The following is a 26,154-nucleotide window of genomic DNA, read 5'->3' on the forward strand; positions in this document are numbered from 1 at the left end:
TATGTAACTCAAAACCGTTTTTTTTGCTTGATACTTAACAGACAACTATCTTGTTATCTGGTTTCTAAACTACAAGAGATTAGAAGGGCTTAGAGGCAACACACTAATACTGACAACTGAAAAGCTGGCAAAAAGAAAAGACAAAAAACAACTATAAAAAGCAGAGTATGGTAGTACACAATCATTTGGTATGAAGAGTCCTAAATACTTCAATAGTGATGCTAACAAAATTTTTGTTGCACAGCCCCGATTAGACTTGTGCATTCTATTACAATACAACAACAGATGCTTGTCTAACTACCCAGAGTCATTTTGAAAAAGGTTAAATAAACACTCTGTAAACTGTATGGTATTATATAAATGTAAGCTAGTATTTAGAGGCAATGTGGGAGAGTGAAGAGAACTCTGGACTAATAAGATCTCTGCTACAAACTCATTACGTAGACTCAGACAAGTCATGTGACCTCTTTCAATCTCATACAATGAGGAAAGTTAATCAAACCAAGAGGTGGCAAAATACAAGCTGGATTTGGCCTTCATAGTTTGCTGACACTTTGGTTAAGCTAAGTTATCAGGTCAATATTAGGATCTAACAGTCGGGCTAGTACTGCATAGCACATGAAGAAATAAGAGACACATAAACAAGCACAAAAAACACAGAAGACACAGATCTTATTTACTCATGTTCTGTCTCCTGTAAAATCAGAGGGCAGAAAAGTCATTCCAGTTCAGTTTCCTGCTCATCTGAATTCTGGCTAGCTCTTTATAAGGATAGCTCTTTATAAGTAAGCAATAAATACTGTCATTTACTATGATCACAGACCCCTTTCCAAACTGAAAGTTACCTACCTAGGCCCCTTGCTGCAATGTCGGTAGCAAAGAGCACTGCAGATTTCTTGCGGACAAACTCACTATAGACTTCCATTCTTCTCATCTGCTGCTGTTTGCCATGGAGAGCAAGGATGGAAATACCTGGTCGTAGCCTGCAGAAGACTCGAAACAGATACTGAACCTATGAATGGATGAAAGAGTAAACTTAGCACTTTTGGAAAGCAACTCTGAGGGAGGATGAGAAATAACAGCTTGAAGCTCTCCTTGACCCTAAGTATCACCAATTTCATTATCACTAAAACTTCAAACTCACCAACCTAAATAGAAATTGGTACAAAAATTACAATGGAAATAAAGAAAAGGCCTCTTCCCATTTCATATGAATGCTCCAGCTGCATAAGCATAGTAAAAACCAACATAGAAAACCTTTAAGACTTTTCCAGTGACCATCTCCTAAAAAATATATCAAAAGAAAAATAGAAAAGGTTGGAAACTGAAACGGGTCCTAAAAACCTAAATGTATCTGTATGTTAAAATTCTATGAGGCAGCAGTGCTGGAACTCTAAAATATCTGACATGGAGTTAGCAAACCCTTCTTCTTGGAAATTTCAAGTTCTTTGCCTACCATCTCACAAGAATGCAACGTTATGAGAAGAGCTAGATGCTCTCTACTTTTTAGAAGAAAAGTGCCTTGACTCCAGGTCAACAAGAGCAGAATTAATTCTTTCTTTTAGATTAGGATGTCTCACTTAAAATTTAAAGACAACTGTTAAATATCCAAATTCACAAGAGCATTTGTATAATGCTTGTATCCAACTCTTCCCCCAAGGTCCTGTGTTTTCATAATGTTATATTAGCCAAAATAAATGAAGTCCAAATTAACCTTCAGGTATGGGGGTTGGTGGAGAAAAACTTGGAGGGATATGACTCAGATAGCAAATAAGTATAACTAATATTTTGTGTGAATTAAGTTTCTTAAAAAAACCTTTCACTTTTATTACTTTACTTACAGTATGGTATACTAGAAAAAAAGTGACAAATCAGAAGACCCTGAAGGGTTCCAATCCCTCCTATGAAACTTGACCTCAAACAAGCTGTAAAACAGAGGGGCTGTATATAAGTTATAAGAGCTCTTCCAGATGGACAACTCCTGCTAAGATATTACTACCCCCTAGTTTACTAAAGAAGCTGAAACAAAAATCCCCACAATTGCACCCACTAAATGAAACACTGAAACAGCTTTGGTTCTTCAAATATAAAAAGAACACAACAAATATTTGACTTAGAAGGGAAAAAAAGGAGAAAGAGTACCTCTTTACAACTGGCAAAAAACACGATACTCTTCTTTTTCAGATGGCTCCTCAGGAAGGAATAAAGCACACTGATTTTTTGGTGCAGCTCACAAACGACATAATTCTGGTCCAAAGTGGCTGGAGTACTGATAGAATTAAGGAGAGAAATTCAATTAACAGCTCCCACATGATAAATATAAAAATCTAGATCTAAGGAACAATCTTTATTCTATTGCAATGGTTCTTTAGCATCTTAAAACAAAATCCTAAAAAAACTAAGTCTCTTTGTTCCTCACCCCAGGTTTCCCAGAAAAATTAGTTTTCTCCTATGCAATACTATGTTTGGAAAACACGTAGAATGCCTCTTTTTTTTAGGTAAGGGGAAAAATTCTTTAAAGCCTATATTTTAAATACAAACAAACTGGATTGATAAAAAACAAACACTGTTCTCAATTCAAACGTGATATGCAAAATCCCTTTCACCCCAAAACTATTGTATTTTTCAAGAAATCATTGATAGGACTATTTGTACTTGTGACAGTATGAAAAGAAACCTGCTGATGCATTCTTTCACTATGTGCTGTTTGATGTACACAATAGCTTCAAAAGGTTCTAAATTACTGTCTTAAATTACTTCATAAACATAGACTTCATAAACATAGAACAGAAAATGACTGTCTACAATGCTGCCCTTAAAAGGTTCTTAAATAAAAATTTTGCATACTGTGTTAACCAGGCTGTTCATAATAAATTCTTTAAAGAAAAAAATTTAGTATTAACATTAAGCATAATCCCCACAGCATATATTTATTCAAGCTGCTGCCAATGAGTAGATTTAAAATCACAGTGTACTAAAAGTCTTGATTGTAACCAGCAACTCTGTAGGCTGTCTTATAGAAGCTTCTTCTGCCTGGTGAAGCTTTCTTGGATAGCCATAAAAGTAACGAAACACCATGTGTGCTTCAGTATCATTTCTGAAATACTTTACACATTTATTATTTTGTTTTACCTTCAAGTATAATACTGCTTGTACCTAACTTTCCATTATTAGGGTGACAAGGGATGGGGTCATAGAAACAAGGAAAATTCAACAATAATACCAGAATCTGCCATGTTTCAACCATCTTCCAAACTAAAGCTTTTTGAGAACTTCTAATAATCAATCAATCCTCCAGCATTTATTAAGCATATATGTTAGCACTGTAGATATACAAACAAGTAGCAAGGGAGTCTGACTGAAGACTCCCCTTTTCTTCTCTCTTTACCATCTGGTAGAAACACAAATGAGTTCTTAAAAGGGCCTAAGAGGAAGCAACAAGAAGGAAAAAAGACAGGTAAAGGGCACAAATGATCACTTACAAAAATCAAGTTAACTGATCTGAGAATTCCAAAGGCTCTCTCCTAACACAGCATGACAAAACATGTTGTAGGTTAAGCCGTTAAAGGTAGGGGGAGACCTCAGACCTTGAAACATTAAGGACCGATGAAGGGAAGATACACCAGGGCACCACTTGGAGCTAGGGAAAACAAAGACCCTAGGACACCAAGAGGCTGCTTCTGAGTAAACTGCCAACAGGGCAAGGAATAGGGTAGGAGCAGGCCAAAGAACCCAAGAAATGGGTCCTTTGAATTTTTAACTAATTATTCCTGCTTAACTAGGTGCTAAGCTCCATTGGTTCTATTGAAAGTAATGCTATCTACAACACTGCGAGCATGCTCTAAATTGCTTACTAAATTTTGGTAACATAAGGCAAAGTCCCAGGAACCTTGTCCTAGATTTGTTTCTGCTTACAAATAAGGGACAAAGTCTGTTCACTAACTAATTGAAAAAAATTTTTCTGATCATCTACTAAAGAAGAGTATGAACCAAATTTATCTTGCAGCCTCCTGTACCAGCCCAGTCTTTTCTCAAGCAATTTGCAAATCCCAGTACATGAATATTCCTAAGGTGAACTATTCATTTCTAAGTTCAAGCCTTTAGAGGCCTGATCACTGAAAACATTTCCAATCAGCACCTAGCAGTTTACTGAAGGGCAGGAGAGAGACCCACGAGAGTAATGTCAGGAAAAGAAAAGGGAATGGTGCACTCCTTAGGGTCTTTAAGTGTCTACATGAACCCAAAAACCATAGATAAAACAGAAGAACCATGTGGAGCAAATGAAAAAGTTCCTCCAGGTCAGAATCCTCAGGGCTAGGATGCTTTGTGGAGTGCTCGGAGCATAGTCTTAAGACAATGGTTCTCAAAATTCTTATAGTAATATACCACCACTTTCAGCAAAACTTCCACAGAAGTCTAGAAGTTGCAGATTTTAAATGACTTTTTAAAACGTCTACCATTAGTGGTAACAAAGAACACAAAGTACATGTTAAGAGTACACAAATATTTTCAGATCAACTTTATTCCAAATTCAAGAAAATCACAAACAACTTCAACAACTGGGGTATGACTGCAATCAAATAGATGTTTCATATAAAGATCAGATTATCAGCCATACTTTTATCTATCTACTACCTATCTTATAAAAATTCTGAACCCTCTGTGTTACTTTTTAGTGTATACTCTTCTTTTTTCCCTTTCAGAAAGATATCATTTTGGAGCAGTGGTTTATATTCAAGAGGATCCTATTTTCTGAACCAATACAATAATTGGTAACAATATTAATTCATCCATTAATTATTTCAACAGAAATTATTAAGCACTTAATATGTACAAGGCATTACAGAGTAGATACTCAAATGATGAGTAAAAAAATGAATTTACTTTAGTTTGGGCCAGAAGGTTACAAATAAGAGCCCACTTGAGATTCCTGGGCCTCAGGAGCAAGCTGGAGCCAACTCCAAGGACAAGAGAAGAAAGTGACAAGAAATAAGATGTGGATTTAACAACATGAATATAATACTGCTATCACAGTGGTGAAGGGAGAGTTAACAAAGAAAAACCTGTAAAAATCAATGCAAGGCTGGATCATCATAGAACTACAAAAGGGCTTGTTTTGCATGTTCTATTAGAAACCAGGTAGTATACTGAAACAAGTGTTGACATTAAGCCATCACACCTGGTGCTCCCCAAGCTTCTGTCTTTGATTTCCTTCTCTTCTCTCTACATTCTCTCCCATTATCATTTCATTTGTTCTTGGAACTTCAACTCTCACTTCCCCACAGATGAGGCACAAATCTATAACTCTCACCCTGATCTATTTCTAGCTAGATGGCACCTAGAATTCAATAATTCTAAAACCAAGCTTATCATCCTTTTTTTTTATTATTATGTTTTCAGCAATGTTTATCTTCATGATTACTTTCATATTTTCCAATGGTACAACCTTTTACCCAAACACTCATACTCAAAACTTTGATGTTCTTTCATCTTTGCCTTTTTCTTGTCCTCACATCTATTTCTTAGATCCTGTAAATTCCCGTCTCAATACTTTTCTCATTCATCTCCTTCTCTCTATTCCCAATGCCACCCCTCCAGTACAATTATCACTCGCCTAGACTGTAACCTCCTAAACATCCCCCTACCTCAATATTCTCCTCTCCTTTCCAATCAATCCTCCATAGAACTGACAGATTTTATTTATATAAGAAAAGTTAATGATGTCACTCCTCTGCTAAAAGGTTTTTAATGGTTCCTACCTACCAAATAAAATTCTAGCCCCTTAACCTGGCACCCAAGACCCTCCACAATCTGGCAGTGAGGATATTTACCATAGACAAGAGATAACAATTATCTTGAGCTTAGAGTCATAGGATTTATGGGTGTTAGAAGTTCATTATTTCTAATCTTAAGAGAGCACGCTCTGTTCGGCACAGAGGACAGAACTAAAAGTAAGAGTAACAAGTTGCAGATGGGCACATTTAGGTTTGGTGTAATGAAAAGCTTTCTAAAAATTACAGACGTCCAAAATGTAGAATGAATTATCTCAAGAGGAATTCATTCTCCCATCACGGGAGGCCTTCATGCAAAGGCTGAATAACCACTCACTAGGGATGCTACAAAGGAGATTTTTGTTCACAGATCTGAACTAAATGGCCTCCAAGTTCTCTTATACCTATACTTTTCCAGGCTCTCCTCCATAAAGGCTAGATTCCAAGCAAACTACTCAACATCCTTTGCACAACCTGTATTACTCTATTCCACTTCACTGCTCCACTCACATTGCTCCCCTAAAATGGAAAGCACTTTGCCCAAGCTCTGCTTCTTAAAATCCTATGTATCTTTTCAGAGTCGACATAAAGGCCATGTCTATGAAGCCTTTATTGGTCTCTCTCTTCCATTCAAATCAGTAACAATCCTTCTCCACTCAGACAACAAAGAGCACTTGGTTTATACCACTTTTGTGCACTTACATTGCAGAGAAGTATTTATATCTTATATTTCTTCCTATGCCATGGGAACTCCATGAAGGCAGAGACCATGTCTCATTTAACCTTCATCTATTCTCAAATACCTAGCACAGTAAAGTACTTAATAATTTCTTTAAATTAAAGTTGAACGCCAAGCTCTTTCATTCACTAGCTGTGTTAACTTGGGCAAGTCTGTAAGCCTCTAAGACCCTCAGTTTTCTTATTAGTAAAAGGGGAATAATAATGTCTGTACTACCTACTCCACAAGATTGGGAATGAAAACATCCACACAGAATTTAAAGCATTATACAAAAATGTGAGCTAATTACTACTAGCAAATTCACGGCTAAATTTAATAAATGTTAAAAAAAACTAACAGGAAAGATCACAGAAATTACCCTGAAAGAATCATATTCTGCTCTAAAATTCATTGACTCAAAGTTGATAAAAGAGCAAAAAAAAAATCCTCACAAGACCCTCAGACTTTAATTTGGAAGCAACTAAAAAAAAATTTTTTAAAAACCCATTTTTCCCTTTTGTTGTTCTTCAGTCATTTCAGTTGTGTCCAACTCTTCACGACCCCATTTGGGATTTCCCTGGCAAAGCTACTGGAGTGGTTTGCCATTTCCTTCTCCAACTCATTTTACAGATGAGGAAACTGAGGCAGACAAGGTTAAGTGACTTGCCCAGGGTCACCCAGCTAGGAAGTGTCTGAGGTCAAATCTGAACTCACAAAGAGCAGTCTTCCTGACGCCAAGCCTGGCACTCTATCCACTCTGCCACCTAGTTGTCCTATTTTTCTCTTAAACAGAACAAATATATTCTGTACTGAGTGGTGAATGGCCCAAAGCACTATGATTCTAGAATAAGAAGCATTCCTCCAAGTCCAATTTCTAGATCAAGAAAAAATGAAATGAAAAGGCTCCCCAACTACTATAGAATACATTCAGTCTCATAGATGATGCTATTAGACTGCTCAACTTCTCAGTTTTTCCTGGAATCAAAAATCTGCCTTTAAAAAAATATTACTCTTTATTTGTCTTCTGATGCCCTAAAAAGGAGGTAATAAGATGCAATATAAAGAAAGCTGAATTTGGTGTCTGAAGAGAGGGATTAAAAATTGCCCCTATATGACGTCGGCCAAGTCCCTTAGGCTATCTGGGCCTCAGTTTCCTCATCTGCAAAATAACAGTTGTATCTCAATGCCTAACACATAGCATGTACTTAATAAATGCTTATTTTTATTCATTCATTCATCCATTCCAGCTCTAACTCTATGATCTATTTATCTTGTTACCACATACCAATAGAATTCTTCTACTCCCCTAAAGCATGAGCACAAACACAACCCAAATCCAGACTTCTAATTCTGAAAATGAAGTTTTTCTTCCCTTCATATACACTTGTGTGTTCACATGGAGAAGAACACGGAGAAGTCTATTCAAAGATGCCTTATGAGAAAAGATGCCACTTAAATAACCATCCATGAAGCTTTATGTTCAATGGTTTTCCCTAAATCTGAATGATTTTTATTACCATACTAGACCTTGCCCTTCTAATAAAAATAACAAAAACCAAACCAGAAAAACTGTATTTCCAAAGATAAAGAAGAGAAGATAGGGACTGGTTCTGTGCAGGGAACTCCTAGGAGAAGATACATCTATCAACAAAGGCTGGCACTTCTCTGTAACTTATGACCGAAGAATTGCTTAGGGTACTAACAGGTTAAAAGGCAGTTATATGTCACAAGCAGAACATGAACCCAGGTCTTTCTGGCCCCAAGCCAGCTTAGTATCTACTCAGGTACAGTGACACTCTGAGAAAACAATCTTAAGAGAATATAAAATTACCTAGCTCAGAGGAAAAGACACGGCCCCTGAGTCAATCACATTATAGACTTAATAGAAATTACTTACCTATATTTTGCCTTTTCGTGGACCCAAACATATTCAGGGTCCTTCAAGCTCAGACGTGCAAGGTCCTTCACAGACTTAGTCTGTGTCGCTGAGAAAAGCAAAGTCTGACGTTTTTTGGGAAGGTTTTCTATAATAGCATTCATTGTGTCAGCAAAGCCCATGTCCAGGATTCTGTCAGCTTCATCAAGTACTAAAAGAAGAAAATGAAAAATATCACCTAAGCAGAAAAAGAATATAAAATTTCTAATTTGACTTTTTGAAATTTTTAAATTACCTGTTCAATTTCTTGCATTCTTTTAGTTGGAATCTTTAAATAAATGGGCTCATTTCACATAACTAAAACCAATTATACCATTCAAGATGGAAAGTCTTAATGACTCTGAGTTTTGTACACATTCACAAAACAATAATTTAGAAACTCATTTTAAAGTTTTATTTTAATTCAACAAATATAAACATTCCTCCAGTTACAAATTCATAAAGATTTGCAAAATCTAGTTCCTTAGACTCACCCAACATTTGGAGATTGGTTGCATGAAAATATGTTGTTTCATCCATGTGTTGAAGCAGCCGCCCCGGTGTGCAAATAAGTATATTTATTTGGTTGATCCTCTCAGATTCATGTTTCAGATCCTGAAAATAGTTATTTCTTTAAGTTACACATACAACTCACTCAAAGGTGCCTTGTGTTCCACGGCTACAAAAGCAGCCAACAAATGGCATTTTGTCACCACAATCTGGATGCTCTAAAAACAAATGCATAATTTCTCCTCTCTTTTCTCTTTCTGTAGTATTTCAGAATTAAATGAACAGAACCAGGAAGACAAGTTATATGATAACAACTACATTGTGAAGAAAAAGACCTTAAGAACTTTGATCAATGCAGTGATCTACCTTGATTCCAGGGAACAGAGAGGTGATAGACACAAGATGCAGAAAGAGACATATTATTAGACATGATAAACATGGGAATTTGTTCTGCCTGACTATGCATATTTATAACAAGGTTTTGTTTTTGGTTGTGGTTGAATTTGTTGGTTTTGGGGTTTGTTTGTTTTTTTGCTATGGTGGCGGAAGAGAAACAAAAAAAACTTTACTCTATTTCTGCAGTATTCGCACATGTCTTATTTGAATAAGCACTAAGCCTCTCAGTGGATACCAAGAGCAGTGGTATCAAACTCAAATAGAAATGGATTTCTATGGGCAGCATATTAACTTAGAAAACCACAAATTAATATTATCTATGTTGCCTTATACTTTCATTTATTTTGTTAAACATTTTCCAATTATATTTTAGTCTGGTTCAGGCTGCATGCATTGTACTTCAGAGTGAACTCCACAGTTTTGCAGGCAGCTTGAATTTGACACCTCCGACCTGGAGAATACAAGATCTACCTGTGGTTTTAACTAGATCCAATTTTATATGATCAAGCAGATGTTCAAATTCTTGCCCTCTTGTTGTATCTATTGAAACAGGCTAAAAACATGAGTTAAAACTACTCTCTTGGTGACTGTTGAGGGAGTTCTTAACCATCATGTCTACACTTGTATGAACACTTTTGTAAAAAGGAGATCTAGAGTTTCCAATCTTAGAAAGTATCCCCCTTCCAAAGCATTAGTCATTTTCAATGGGTGATTTTGATGAGGAGAAAAAGAACTATAGTTTCTAAATGACCCTCTTTATACTTCTGCATATACACAACCTACAAAAATGAAAGACTATACCATACACTTATCTATTACAGAGCATAAATAAATTCACAATAAACACACACAAAAAACCTAGCAAAGTGAACAGGCACTAGAAGAGAGAACCAAAATGTCTAGCAACAATTTCTGCAAATCTCTTCTCTTCCTTAGATTTGGGAAATGAACAAATTCTCTTCCCTTGGACTTTTTTTGTTTCGCACATACTGTCCAAAAAAAAAGTTTCCTTTTGCATTTCCTGACACTCTTGAAATACCGAATAAAAAGGTAGCAATGACAGTATTATACTAATACTATACTTCCCTTCATGTATGAAGATAACAATACTGACCCACTATTTAATGAAGTATGTGTTTAGAGTAATTTTCCAACAATAGGAAAGATTCTGCATTGCTCTTATCTACATTCTTGCCAGCTTCCCCACATTTCCAGTGGCACACATTTCTGAGACTGCTATCATCACTAGCTATAGAAAACAGCAAAGCTAACTGACCTGCCTGAGGGTCAGATTCATGACTTTGACCTCATTAGCACATGCTATAACCAACTAAGCTAACTAGTCAGAAGATCGATATGTGAAAAATATATAAGAACCAAGATTTACAACATAAGCACATTTACACCTACAACAAAAGCCTCATTAATTCTCATCTTATTGATCTTTTTCTATCCATGCTCCCTGAAATTCTAATTAGTACATAATCAATCTATCCTCACATACAGGGGAAATAAATAAGGGGCAAAAAGTATAAAAAGACAGACCTTTCCACCAATGATGAGACCAGCTGAAAAGTCATGGTTCTTGCCCACTTTTCGTAGTACCTCAAAGGTCTGATATGCCAACTCTCTGGTAGGTGATATTATCAAAACACCAAGGCCATCTGTTGATGTCCACTGTAGACGATATAATGTCTCCAGAACCTAAAAACAGACAGTAAAATTAAGTTTTAAAGTAACGAAAATTTCAACAAATAGGAAAAAAATATATACTTCAACACTAAATGTCCCAAAACATACCACAATATGACTTATACAAGAGGTATAACATGAAGATGGCAACACTACTCAATGTGACTTAATCAGATTAAATATAATTGGAAAATATTTAACAAAATAAATAAATACACAATAAAACATAGATAACATTACATTTTAAAACTAAGTCAATATGTAGCCCATAAGGATCCTTATGTACAGATTAGTAATCCCTATTCAATCAGAGTTTGACCCCACTGTCTTACACCATATTTCACAATAAATTACAAATAAATATTACTTAAATATAAAAAGTCACAACATAAAAATGGGGAAATTTTCACAACCACAAGGGGGAAATCCCAACAAAAGAAGGAGGTGATTATAAAAGAGAAAAAAGGCCATTTCAATTATATAAAATTTAAAAGGTCTTCAACAAAATCAATGCTGATAGAATACAGAAAGAAACTGTCACATAGGGAAAAGTCATCACATCTAATATCTTTGATAAAAGGCTGATATCAGATATGTAGAAAATTGACACAAATGTACTAAGAGTAAGAGTCATACCTCAACAGATAAATGGTTAGTGAGAGAAAAAGAAATTTATAGAAAAAAAATGCAAACTTTCAACAACCACATAAAAATGTTCCAATAATATAAAAAAAAATAAATAACAATTAAATAAATAATAGAACAATAAAAAATGCAAATCAAGAATATTCCAAGGCTTCACCTCACACCCAGAAATGAAGCGAAGTTGACAAAAGCAAGAAAAAGTCATGTTAAAGAGGCTGTGAGAAAATAGGCAAACTGATACAAGAGTTAATTGACCTATGAAAACTGGTCAAACTGTTATAAAAAGCAATGGGAATTATGTTAGAAAAGTTTAACTCAACTATTAATACTTTTTGACCTAGAAATTATTCATTCTTTTCTTCAACTACTACTACTAAGCATTTAAAATAAAGGAAAAAGGTCCAAATATTCATAGAAGTACTTTTTTGTGTTAAGAAAACCTGGAAAAAAAAGTGTTCTTCAATAGGGCAAAGATTGAACAAACTGGGGTACATGATGTGGAATAAAGGGTTATCACAATCAAAAATATGAGTAACTCCATTAGAAAACATATAAAGTGATACAGAACAAGCTAAGCATAATCTAGTAACACACGGCTGGTGGCACAAAGTTGCATAGTGGACAGACTGCTGGACCTGGACTCAGGAAGACACAAGTTCAAATCCCACCTCAGAAACTTACTAGATATGGGTCCCTGGGAAAGTCACTTAGTCTCTTTCTGCCTTAGTGCCCTTATCTGAAAAATGGGGATAACAATAGGAACTTAACAATTACAAATAAAAGAACTTCCCAAGGTGTGTTGAGGACAAAATTAGATATTTGTAAATTGTTTAAAATCCTATATAAATGCTAGCTATTATTATACATGATGACTACAATACCCACCCCCCACACACACAAAAAAAAAAAAACACTAAAAAGCATCTGAATTCATTAACAAACTGGAATCCAGAGAACAGATGATAAAACACATTTCACTTTCTTGGTTTAAAGAAGAGTGCAAAAAAAAAAAAAAAGAAGAAGAGTGCAAACCACAAGTTAGGAATTTTGCTAAGGCTTTAATTTGGTCCCTCTTCTCTTTTCTCACTATTATCTTTGTCAGAAATTTCATCACCACTCATGGGTTCAATTCTGATCTCTATTCACATGATTCCTAGAATTATATATCCAGCCCTAAATCCAGTCCTGCATCACCAACTACCTATTGGTCAAATTCAAATTTCAAAAAATAAGCTAAAAAAGGTTGCTCACCAATGAGCAAAAGATGAAAGTATTTTTTTAAAACAACACATTCCACTTGATTCAGCTTCTAATGAAATCTTAGCTCAAATACTGGCTCAGTCTAATATAAAGAGAAATTCTCAAGAGGATCTCAAAACAAGACATGGAAAAAACTTCAACGAGAATTTGGGGTTGGAGAATTTATCTCCAGAGCAACTTTAAAGAATCATATCAATTTTAACTTCTACAAAAATGAAATTTGAATTTTTCTTCCCCATGACAAATCAAGCTGATCACAAGACCATCAATTTAGAACAAAAGGGAATGTAGAAGCCATTGAATCCAATCTCTTCATTTTACAAATGAGGAAAATGAGGCAGGAAGAGAGTAAATGAATTCTCCACAGTCAGAGTTAGTGTTTGAGGTAGGATTTGAATTCAGGCCTTCCTGACTATAAGCCCAAAACTCTATTCACTGTGCCACAAGAATCACCATACGTTGATATTCACTGCAATATAAATATAAGACTATGCATTCTAAGACTTTTTTCCTTAAAAATATGTAGAGCTCTCAAAACATATTGCCACAAACTGAGGCAATATAAACAAATGATCTGAAAGCAAGCTAAAAAACTTAAAGGTACGAAACAACCCACCAGTTGGAGAAGAAAATTTTAAAAGTCCACTATAACCTTTTATTTATAACCTTAGCATCACCTTACAGGCCATCAAAAAATTTTGAAAATGTTAAAAAATTTTTCAATAAACCTGTCTGTAATCAACCAAAAGTCATATTCTCCCTCTAGACTACAATGAAGGACCAATGACTTGTGCCTCCCAACCTTTTCCAAACTTCCAAATGACTTAAAATGGAAGACAAGGGGAAGGAGGAGAAAGAAGGTATATTCCTCAAATAAACAAACCAACTCCTACAGAATTACAAATAAACAGAAGTTCATACTTTTATGATTTTTTTAAAAAGCCCATCGACTGATTCTACCCTACCTGTTAAACAACACACAATTCTGGTCCATAACCCCAATAATCATAACAAAAAATACTTACAGGGATAAGAAAAGCCAAAGTTTTGCCTGATCCTGTCTTTGCAGCTCCAAGCACATCTTTACCCTGCAAAGCAAGGCCAATGGTCTGCCTCTGTATCTCAGTCACCATCCGATACTGTGCTTCCTGCAAGCCTGAAATTTTACGGGAAAAAAATGTTGACATGTTTTAAATCAAACTGTTGCAACTTAGAAAAGCACCAAGGACATTTCTGGAGTAAAATGCTGTTAGATTTTGATTATTCAGAGGCTCCTCCTGGCTTCTTTTTACTCCTTTATTGCCTTCCAATCCCTGGACAAAAGGGATTCTTCACCTTTTTTTTGTATCATGCACCTCCTTGGCAATCCGGTGCAGCCCTTCTCAGAATGTTTTTAAACGCATATGATACAATACTCAAGATTACAAAGGTAGCCAAGGATGTAGAAACTGTTATCAAAACATTAAAAAAAAAAACTCAGTTCACTGAACCCATATTAAAAACTCCTGCTCTAGGATGAGTAAGGAGAAGAAAGAATTAAATTAAGGTCAGTTTATTTTAATTTCTTATTTGCAGCTGCTTGTCGCAGAGAGACTATGGCAAAATGTGGAAATAATTGGTAGCAATGAGATTTTAGGATGACATTAATCCCACTGTTCCCTCTGGTCCATGGACAAATATAATAATAATAATGACAACAATAACAATAGATATATATAGACAGATAACATTAATAAACACTTTAAGGTCTGCAAAGTACATTACTTGTTAACTCATTTGATCCTCACAACAACCCTGTAAGGAAAGTGTTACTATTATCCTCATTTTGGAGATGAAAAAACAGAGGTAAAGTGACTTGTCCAGGGTCACATAGCTAATAAATATCTGAGGCAACATTTGAACTCAGGTCTTTCTGATTCCAGGTCCAGCACTCTATCCACTGAACAACCCAGCTGAATTAAAGAAGTCCTTCAGTCTGCCCAACCTGTATCAACATACTTACCTTTCAATGTTCTCCTGGACAAGGGGAAATCTGAAAATCGCATAATTTCATTTACATTTATCTAGAAGAAAAAAAAGTTTGTATATATCAACAAGAAAAAAATTAACATCACCCAGTCTTCCCTTCCCCCACCCCATAATCACCACCAAGAAACTGATGCTGGTGAACCTTCTAGCATCCTGACTACAAAAGTCCCCAACTTTAACAACCACTCACTTTGACCCACTTCCCCTATACCCCAGCATAGTCACACTTTGAACCTCATTTCATAGAATTTGTACTCTTGCTAAGATTCTGAACTCTTAAGTCCTTTCCGACCACAATCTCTAAATCTATCTTTCCTATTCCCTCAACACTATAAAACCTACAGTTGAAGCTCAATCTTCTTTATTCTCTCAGTCTCTCCCTCACTCTTGCCTTTTTTCTCCCTCCACCTTCCTTTGCCTCCATCCCCAGCCTGTGACCACAACAAGCTATATAATAGTCTCAAAGTCCCATCCTCAAAATCCTTTAAGTCCACCTCCTTGATTCTCTGCCATGTCCCCAGGCCACAGAGTACTGCTAGAGAAAGGCACAAACTCCAGCTGATTTCATTCACTCTAAATGTAGGCTGCATAACCTGAGCAGGGCCCTTGCTGCTGTTCACAATCACACAGCACTTTTGGCATTCAATAAAGAATCAGTCAGGAACCATCAAAGAAACTTCCCAAATAATGTACCTCGCTTATGACTCTCATAAGACAAACATAAGGTCCTAGAGGCAAAGTGCATGGAAAGGCACTGCAGACAAAATGCAGTATGGCATAAGGAAAATAGCAAGGAGTCTGAGAATCTGGGTTCGAATCCTGACTCTGCCTCTTCCTGTGTGACCTAGGATGATCTCTCTGGACCTCAGTTTCCTCATCTGTAAAATGACAGGGTTGGACTAAAAGGTGCCTAGGGCATCTTGGAGCTCTAAACCCCATGATCTTACAAGTTGCCAGGTATTCACTTTTAAACTCAAAGTCTTCCCTACTTTCCCCAGCTTGATTGCCCACTAACATTAACAAGGTCAAAGATACAATAGAGAACTTCTGATGTGGTCAAAAGGACCAGAAAAGCATATGCTTGTCTCACCTCTACTCCTGTGGTTCCTCCTACACACTACCACACAGATGAGAGGCTGAAATAGATTTAGGAGGAGTGGTGAACACCTTACATTTATAAAAAAACAATTACTCAGTTTCACAAGAGTAAATACTATTTAGTAAGAGTCCAAATCATCATAGTAAATTATACTAGCAGCCAAGAACTAAAGACAGAAAAAAAAAGATGCCAACGGCTGTCTCAAATGCATTGCTTATAAGAGCTGGAAGGGAGCACTGGGATCTTCTCTAACATCTTTCAAATGGCTCCAGGCTAGTTCAGTCCTTTGTCACCTCTCACCTGGACTGCTGCAATATGATCCTAACTGATCTGCCCACCTCAGTCCCTTTGGGAAATAATGAAAAGGGGCGGGGGGGGGGGGGAGTACTTGGGAAGGAAGGAGGCCTAGCAGTACCAGAGTTCAACTACACTACAAAGCAGTAATCATCAAAACTATTTAGTACTGGTTCCAAAAGAGAAAAGTTGATCAATAAACCAGAATGAGCACACAAGATCCAGAAGCAATCAAACATAGTAGGATAGTGTCTGATAAACCCAAAGACATCAACTAGTGGGGTAAGGACTCACATGATTCAACAAAAACTGCTAGGAAAACTGAAAATCAATTTGATTCCAGACTTCCCAGGTCAAGGAGAAAATATTGCAAGCAGCCAGAGAGAAACAACTCAAGTATTGTGGAAACAAAATCAGGATAACACAAGATTTAGCAGCTTCTACATAAGGGATCAAAGGGCTTGGAATATGATATTCAAGAGGTCAAAGGAGCTACGATTAAAAGCAAGAATCACCTACCCAGCAAAACTGAGTATAATACTTCGAGTATAATACTTCAGGTGGAAAAATAAACATTCAATGAAATAGAGGACTTTCAAGCATTCTTGCTGAAAAGAACAGAGATGAACAGAAAATTTAACTTTCAAATACAAGAATCAAGAGAAGCATGAAAAGGTAAACAGGAAAGAGAAATCATAAGGGATTTATTAAAGTTGAACTGTTTACATTCCTACATGGAAAGAGGATATTTGGAAGTCTCAAGACTTTTCTCAGTATTAGAGTAGTTGAAGGAAATATATGTGTGTGTGTATATATATATATATGCATATATATATACATATATATCTTTATATATAGACATAGAAATAGAGAGAGGGGTGTGTGTGTGTGTGTGTGTGTGTGTGTGTGTGTGTATAGATAGAGGGCACAGGGTTAGTTGAATATGAAGGGACAATATCTAAAAAATAAAACTAAGGGGTGAGAGAGGAATATGTCAGGAGAAGGACAAAGGGAGGGATAGAATAGGGTAAATTATCTCACACAAAAGAAGCAAGAAAAAGAGAGGGGAGATGATAGAAGGAAGGGCAAATGGGAGGAGGGGGTAATCAGAAGCAAACACTTTTGAGGAGGGACAGGGTCAAAGAAGAGAATGGAATAACTACAGGGCAGGACAGGATGGAAGGAAATATAGTTAGCCTTTCACAACATGACTGTTATGGAAGTATTTTGCATGACTATACATGCATAGTTGCTTGCCTTCTCAATGAGGGCAGGTGAAGAGGGAGAAGGGAGAGAATGCAGAACTCAAAGTTTTAAAAAACAAATGTTAAAAATTATTTTCACTTGCAACTGAGAAATAAGATATACAGGCAATGGGGTATAGAAATCTATCTTGCCCTACAGGAAAATAGAAGGAAAGAGGATAAGAGAAGGGGGGGGAGGGGTGACAGAAGGGAGGGCATATTGGGAGGAGTAATCAGAATGCACACCATCTTGGGGTGGGGGAGGGGAGAGATGGGGAGAAAATTTGGAATTCGAAATCTTGTGTTAGTAAACGTTTCAAACTAAAAATAAATTGATTATTTAAAAAAAAAAACACAAGAGTCATTTCCCAATAGATGAATAATCAAAGGATATGTACAGGCAGTTTTCAAAAGAAGTACAAGCTACCAAGAATCATATTTTAAAAATGCTTCAAGTCACTAAAAATAAGAGAAATGCAAATTGAAACAACCCTGAGGTTCCACCTCATACCCATCAGATTGGTAACGAAGAGAAAAAAGGAATATAGCAATTATTGGAGAGGCTTCAAGAGGACAAGTAATTTAATGCCCTCTTCTTTCTCTTCGGTAAAATTGTGAATTGGCCCAACTATACCCAAAAAGGCACTAATTGTGCAAATCTTTTGACCCAGCAATACCACTACTATGAATATGACTCAAAAAGATCAAAGAGGAAAATGATTTATATATACCAAAATATTTAAAGTAGCATTTTTCCATTGTAACAAAGAACTGGAAAACAAAGTGGGTGCCCATCAATTAGAGAATGGCCAAATCAAATTATGCTATATGAATACAATAGGACATGACTGTCCTGTAAGAAATGAAAAGAGGACAGATGCAGAGAAAATTGAGAAGACTTTTATGAATGATGCTGAGTGAAATAAGCAGAACCAAAGAATAACTTATTCAATGACTACAACAGGGAAAAGAAAAACAAAACTAAGAAAGACTTAACAATACTAATTGATGTACTGACCAATCACAGAAAACTGATGATACTTCCCACCTCTTGACAGAAAGGTGATGGACTAGAATGGCAGAAAAAGACATATCCATACACGAGTAACATGAATTTGTTTTGTTTGATATGTCTGTTTGTTGTATGTATTTGTTACAAAAAAAGGTTTTATTTAGTGGGGGTAGAGCTGTGGAGGGAAGTGAATAGAGAGGGAAAGAGAGTCCATAAAGGAAAAGAAAAAAGAATCACTGTCATATCTGACAATATGACTAATGTGTAAATGTATTTAATATGATTGTACGTGTATAACCTATATCAGATTACTTGCTGTCTTGGGGAGGGGAAAGGGGATGGAGGGAGAAAAAAAAATTGGAATTCAAAATCTTATAAATGTGAATGTTGAAAGGAAAAATAAATTTTTAAAAAGTGAAAGAAAAAAAGAATCAAGTGAAATGTTAAAAAAATATATATACAGAAATGAATAGAAGGAAGTACAAAACACCTGACTCAGACAAGCAGTTCACTGTTGGTACTATCATGTTAAATTTATCATTTTATATATATAAACAAGCCATTTGTAATAAAATTAATTCAAATTTCCTGCCTTCCTTTGTATATGGAGCTGTTCATATCTATTAAGTTCTTAATTTTTAAAAAAAGGAAAAAATATTTTAAAACCCTGGAAATGTAGGCTAGAGCCAGACTTTAAATAAGCAGTATTTTAACCCAGAGGCAACTGGGAGTCACTGAAGATTCTAGAGAAAAGACAGTCAGACTTTTGCTCTAAGAGGATTTGTTTGGCAGTGGAAATTAGCCAGGCTTCTTTGCTACACACCCTATTAAGACAGAGCAGAAACCAAGTGATGACTGGCTAATGCAAGATCTATATTTTAATGCCCAAAATCATTTTAAAGCAGACCTGCGCTTCTAAACCAAATTCTCCTCCAAAAAAGCAGTTAGCTCCAAGAACACCTGAATGATAAACAACACTGACTAATCAAAATTGTCATTGAAAGACATTCATCTTAAGAATCTTACATCACTTTACAGAAATGAGTGACATTCACTGCTCAAGGACTCATTTTGCAGACTACAATGAGAAACATTCAATTTCTACTCAAAAATAAACTGAAATTAGTTGATTAACTTGTATTTTGTTATTACAAACTGGTTATAGCTTTAAACAAATTTTGCTGGTGATTTACCAAATCCTTAAGTTCTGTAATCCTAGAGCTATTTGATTTTGCATCAGCCAATATAGGAGCATTAGCTTGGAAATGTAAAGCAAGACATCTTTTCTTTGGAACAACAATAACTAATATTTCGTTTGCCCTTAAACTTTAGATACATCAAATATTCACTACTAATGCTTTTCAGTAACAAAAACCCAATTTCCTGCATCTATTACAAGTTCTGAGAAGTAGAGCTATTTTAATGCAGATGCTGAAGGCAAGGGATGCTGCTTAGATCTGGAATGTGCTGTCAAACTATTCATAATTCACAAAGGAGGAAAAAGTTGTATTTGTTGGATTTATTAAATTACACTCCAGGCTTTTCAGGGATGACATGTATTACATTTTTACAATTTTCATGCCATATTCCTCAAGATTCTCAATGTAACTCAGAGTGGATTACTCTCTGCCTTTACATATTACAAGTACAACATACTAGACATTCTGCTAATCCATACCATTCATTCTAGGGAACAAATGTTGGGGGAGAAGAAAAATGCCTACCAGGGCAGGAAAAGCATTTCTCAATGTTTTATGCAAAAACTATTGTAACTTTAACAGCAAGGGACCCCAATTACAGGATAACCTCTCAGAATATTAAAATGACATGCGGTTATTAGATTACTGCATTTTGCCATTATCAGCAAATACCAATTTTCCTAGGGAATATTATGCCTTTTCCTCACTAAATGAGCCAGACTGGAGCCTAACTCTCAAACACCAAGAAAAACAGTACAAGTAAACAAACACATACTGTATCTCTTCCTCAAGTATGTCAGCCTCCTGCAGGGAAAAAATATAGTTCTTTCAAGGAACCAAATGCACACTGAAATTGTTCAACTACTGTATTGTCAGCCATGACCTTTGAGTGTAATACAGGGCTATTTGCTCTTTTTCTTTTTTTAAGGAGCCAAACATCAAGAAGAGAAAAACTAAGTTTTCGATACTGGTTTTCAAATTGAATTCCACTGGACTTGTGGAAACCACAAAAAATAGATGCTTTAGTTCCCGATAGGGAGGCTATCACTCTTCTCTTCCCCATCCTCCTCCCTGCAACTCTCTTTTATGAGAAAAGTCACCACTGCTAAAGGATAGAACTGAGTTTAGGACAAGAAGCTGTGAAAACAATGAACCTACAATCAAAGATTACAGATATGTACTTCAAGCTTGCCTATTTCTACACAGATATTAAGCTTTAAGTCTCATTCTAGCCACTCCTAATGTTCCCTCCCTATTCTCTGCTACTACTATCAGGACCATAATTCACATATAGTACTTCCTCTTCTTCACTTACTACTCCTTCACTTTAACTGCTCCCATTTCCCCATTTTAACTGCTTACATCTCAAGTCTGTAAAATATGGAGGAAAAAAAAGACTCCAAAGATAGTAAAACTTGGAAAATCGTGCATTTCAACTTCTAAACTTCCTATAAGTGGTTTCAAAAAAACACTACTATCTCATCCATTCTGGGCTCTCCATCCCCGCACCTATTTGAAAGACAGATTATCTCACTCTACTGATCAGGGGTCAACAATCAATCAATATGCATTAAGCACCTTCTATGTGCCAGATACTGTGCTAAGAAGTGGGGATACAAAGACAAAAACGAAGGAGCCCATATTCTATCGGGGAAACAAGTAAATAGAAAATATACACAAGGTACTAGGGAAAGGAGAAGGTATCTAGCAACTGGGAAGATCAGGAAAGGTCTGATGTAGGAAATGGCTCTTGACCTGAGCTTTAAAGGAAACTAGAGATTATAAGCGGAGGAAGGAAGAAAGAAGTACATCCAGGCATCAGGGGTACCTGTGCTAAGCCTAGAATACTCTCTCCCTCAAGTCTATCTTTTAAACTGTTGATTTCCTTCAAGGCTCATCTCAAGTGCCACTTTCTACATGAAAAAAATACTGAAATCTCCAGTTCCATTGCCTTTTCTCTCATCAAATTACCTTTGCTTATTTTATCATTTATGTATATAGTTCCATACATTTTGTTTATACTTACATACATGTTGCCCTCTCCAATAGAAAGTAAGCTCCTTTAGGGCAGGGGCTATTTCATATTTGTCTTTGTACTCCTAGCACCTGGCATAATGCATAGAACATGGTAAATTTTTAATAAATACCTGCTGATTGGCTAAAAGGAGATAAGATGGAATGTCGTGTATGAGGGACAGCAAGCGTATGGAATAATGTATATGTAATAAGCCTGGGAAGGTAGGCTGGAAATATGAAGTATTTTAAATAACAGAGAAGTGTGCAGGTTGTCCAAGAGGCAGCAGCGAACCACTGAAGCTCTCTGAGCAGAAGTGATGTGGTCAGAACTGTGCTTTAGAAATATCACTTTGGTAGCAGGGTGGAAGACAGATTGGGAAGGAGAAGGCACTTGATTCAAGCAAAGCAATAAGTTTATTTTAATAGTATACTCAAGGAGTGATATGGGCCTAAACAAGAGAAGGAGTGACATCAATAAAAAGAAAGGTATAGATAAAAGAAAGGCTGCGGAGGTAACACTGTCAGACTTTGGCAACTAACTGGATATGTCTGGTGAGGGAGAGTGAGGAACTGAAGTTGATTTGAAGGTTGTGAACCTAGATGACCAGAATAAACGAAAGTTTAAAAGAATTTGGGAGAAAGATAAGACTTCTGTTTTTTATATGATTAATCTGAGATGCCTATGGGGCAACCAGTTCAAATGTCCACTAACACACAGAACTGAAGCTCAGGAGAGAAATAAAGGCTAGATATATAAATATGGGAATCAGCTACATAGAAATAATCAATGAACCCACGGGAGGTGATAAAATTACCAAGAGAGAGGATGTAGAGATGAGGGCCCAGGACAGAGTTTTATGAGACACCCAGTTAGGGGGCATATAGCTAGATGAGTCAGCATAAGAAAATGGAAGAATCATTAGACAGATAAGAACCAATCAATCAACAAATAATTATTAAGAATCTATGCGAGTCAATATAATTTTTAAAATGACAATTTTACTTAACTACTCAATGTCACCCCAATTAAATTACTAAAAATGTATTTTACTGAGTTAGAAAAATTATAACAAAGTTCATTCAAAGAACAAAAAGTCAGGAAGTTCAAAGAAACCTGGGGAAAAAAATGTAAAGGAAATAGATTCAGCAGTATCAGACCTTAAACTATATTATAAGGTGAGAGCATTGTTGAAGTGTAAAAAGGATAATTTAAATTATCTTAAATTTAAATTTTCTTGTATAAATAAAACCTACATAGCCAAGAATAGAAGGAATACAAAAAACTGGGGGAAAAATTTTTCAGTCAATCTCTCAGAGAGGACTGGGTTGAAATATTACTGTGGTGAAGGAAATGAGTTGGTTGATTTAGAAAAAACGTGGAAAATCTTAGACTTATGAAGGAAGATGGTATCCACCTTCAGAGAAACAAAGGATAGGAGAAAATAAGCATAGTATGGTCACAGTATGAGTGTCTAAGTGTACATATGTGTATGAGTTTCTATGTGTACATGTGTGTAACACATATCTACGTATAGGTATATATATCCACGCTAAATTGTAGCCTTCTTTAGCATGGGTTGGGGAGAGAGGAAGAAAAAAATAAAGTAAAAAATGCACAGTAGAAAATAAAAGAAAACCAACAAGGAAGCAAAGAAAAACTGGGCAGCTTTTAAAAAAATGTGTAAAATTTATTATATTGGTTTTCTTGAAATAGAAATTTGTTGTTTTATACTGAATCCTCTCTTATGGTCTGCTCAGTACATGGCAATGTCTTTTTTTCTTCTCACTTTGTATTTAAGTTTAAAATAAGAAAATACACCAAAAACAAAAAAAAAAAAGAATCTATATGCCAAGTATTGTGCTAAACACTGGGGATACAAGACAAAACTGAAACAGGCTCTGAACTCAAGAAGCTTACATTCAAATGTGGGAAACAATATGCATGTATAAGTATATGTATGTGCATGTACATATATACACATACGTAGGTATGTATGTATATACATATCTATGAGTGTATGTACATGGAATGTATACAAAAAGAATGAAAGGTGGTTTTGGAAGGGGTGGGGGGGGTACTAGCAGCTAGAGGAGTAAGGAAGGGTTTCATGTAGAACATAGTACTTCACTTCCATTATACAGCAGTAGTCATCAAAACCATTTGACGCTGGTTAAAAAATTAAAATTAAAAATCATCCCACTGAAACTGCTCTATCCAAGGTTACTAATGATCTCTAAGTTGCCAAATCCAGTGGCCTTTTCTTAATCCTTTCTCCTTGATCTCTCTGCAGCTTTTGACACTGTTGACTGCTCTCTTGTCCTTGATTCTCTCTTCTCTCTAGGTTTTTGGGACACCATTCCCTCCTGGTTCTCCTTCTACCTATCTGACCACTACCTCTCTATAATCTTTGCTGGATCCTCTCCCACATCACACTCTCTAACTGTAGCTGCTCCCCATCTTCCTACCTTCCCTATTACTCTAGAGAACAATGCCATTCTCTTCCCAATCTCTCAGACTCACAACCAAGTAGTCATCCCCAACTGTTCACCATCTCTCACCCTCCACATCCAATCTGTTGCTAGGGCTGGTCAAGTTCACCTCAGCAACATTTCTGAAATATGTTGCCTTCTCTCCTCTGACACTGCCACCACCCTGACACAGGCCCTTATCACCTCATACCTGGACTACTGCAATAGCCTGCTGGTGGGTCTGGTAGCCTCAAGTCTCACCCCAATCCACACTCCATTCAGCCACTAAGTGATTTTCCTATAGTGTAGAACTGATTATATCACAAATGCCTTCTCCTCAATAAACCCCAATAGCTCCCTATTGCCTCTGGGATCAAATACAAAATGGTTTATTTGGCTTTCAAAGTGCTTCCTAATCGAGCTCCCACCTACCTTTCCAGTCTTATTGCATCTCACTGACACATCCTCTTCAATCCTGGCCATTTCATGAACAAGACACTCCATCTCTCTCCTCCAAACGTTTTCGCTGATGGCTCCCCCATGCCTGGAACACTCATTTCCTTGGCTCCACCTACTGACTTCCCTGGTTTCCTTTAAGTCCCAACTAAAATCCCATCTTTTATTGTAAAGCTTTCCCCAATCCCTATTAATTCTAGTGCCTGCTCTCTGTTAACTATTTCCTATTTATCCTGTATATATGTTGTTTTACGTATATTTGATTGTTGTCTCCCCCATTAGATTGTAAGCTCCTTAAAAGCAGAGACCGTCTTTTGCCTCTTTTTGTATCTCTAGAACTTAGCACATAGTGCCTGGCACACAGTGTGTGTTTAATAAAAATGTCAATTAATTGATTAAAAATTTTAAAATGCAGAGTTGTTGAGTCTCAAATAAGACAACATGTGCTGTGCTTTGCAAACCTTAAACGCTATAGAAATGTTAGCAACACAAATGCAAATAGGTGGCACAGTGGATAAAGTCCTGGACTTGGGATTCAAGAAGACTTGAGTTCTAATCAGACTTCAAACACTAACTTACCAGTTATATGACCCTGGGCAAGTCACTTAACCTCTGGCTACCTCAATTTCCTCATCTGTAAAATGGAAATAATAATACCATCTACCTCCTACAGTTATTGTAAGGATAAAATGATATTTTGTAAACCACATATCACAGTGCCTTACAGACAGAAGGCACTTAGTAAATACCTGTTAATTTTTTGACAAAGGTAGATAAATAGAACACACTAGACAAAGGAGAATCAGAAGCAATGAAACTCAACCAGTGTTCAATAAACTGAAAAATATAAAATATTTAGGAAAGCACTCACAAAAGCTAGTTCAAAAACTAGAAAGCAGTCTGCCAGAAATTAGACTTGGACTAACACTTTACACCATATTCCACAGTACATCCTAAATGAAGATATAACCTTAATATTAAATATCATAGTAAAAAAAATTTAGAAGAGAAACAGATCATATATTCTCATAGCTACAGATAGAAGATGTATTTTTAACAAAACAAGAGATAGAAACAATTACAAAAGACAAAATAGATCGCTTTGATTACATGAAACTGAAAAGCTTCTGCATAAAGTTAAAGAACCTACTTCTCCACAGCTTGACTAATGTATAAATTAATTCAATACGAAGTTATACATGGTAGTTAAATGAGATTCCATGCCGTCTTGGGGAGGGAGGGGGGAGGGAGGGGAGAAATTCTGGAACTCAAAATTATGTAGAACCGTGTGTGGTAAACTAAAAATAAAAAATAAAAAAAAAAAGTTAAAGAACCTAGGATAAGAAGTTATTCCCCAATTGTGGTAAAAGAATGTGTGAACAAACAGTTCTCAAAGGGAGAATTGCAAACTATTAACAATCACATGAAAT

General features: G+C 36.1%; 1 protein-coding gene across 1 annotated transcript in view; it reads right to left on the bottom strand.

Annotated features, from left to right (window-relative positions):
- The window catches only part of DDX10 (DEAD-box helicase 10), a 332,834-nt gene that overhangs the window by 300,915 nt on the left and 5,765 nt on the right, over positions 1-26,154 (bottom strand). Inside the window, exons 2-8 of the mRNA XM_036744864.1 lie at positions 14,910-14,970; positions 13,933-14,063; positions 10,856-11,014; positions 8,899-9,019; positions 8,387-8,576; positions 2,143-2,269; positions 850-1,012 (exon numbers count right to left, since the gene is read on the bottom strand). Of these exons, the coding sequence (XP_036600759.1) occupies positions 850-1,012; positions 2,143-2,269; positions 8,387-8,576; positions 8,899-9,019; positions 10,856-11,014; positions 13,933-14,063; positions 14,910-14,970 (952 nt within the window). The remainder of the gene's footprint in view (positions 1-849; positions 1,013-2,142; positions 2,270-8,386; positions 8,577-8,898; positions 9,020-10,855; positions 11,015-13,932; positions 14,064-14,909; positions 14,971-26,154) is intronic.

Source organism: Trichosurus vulpecula, chromosome 2 (genome assembly GCF_011100635.1).
Source record: "Trichosurus vulpecula isolate mTriVul1 chromosome 2, mTriVul1.pri, whole genome shotgun sequence".
Taxonomy (NCBI): Eukaryota; Metazoa; Chordata; class Mammalia; order Diprotodontia; family Phalangeridae; genus Trichosurus; species Trichosurus vulpecula.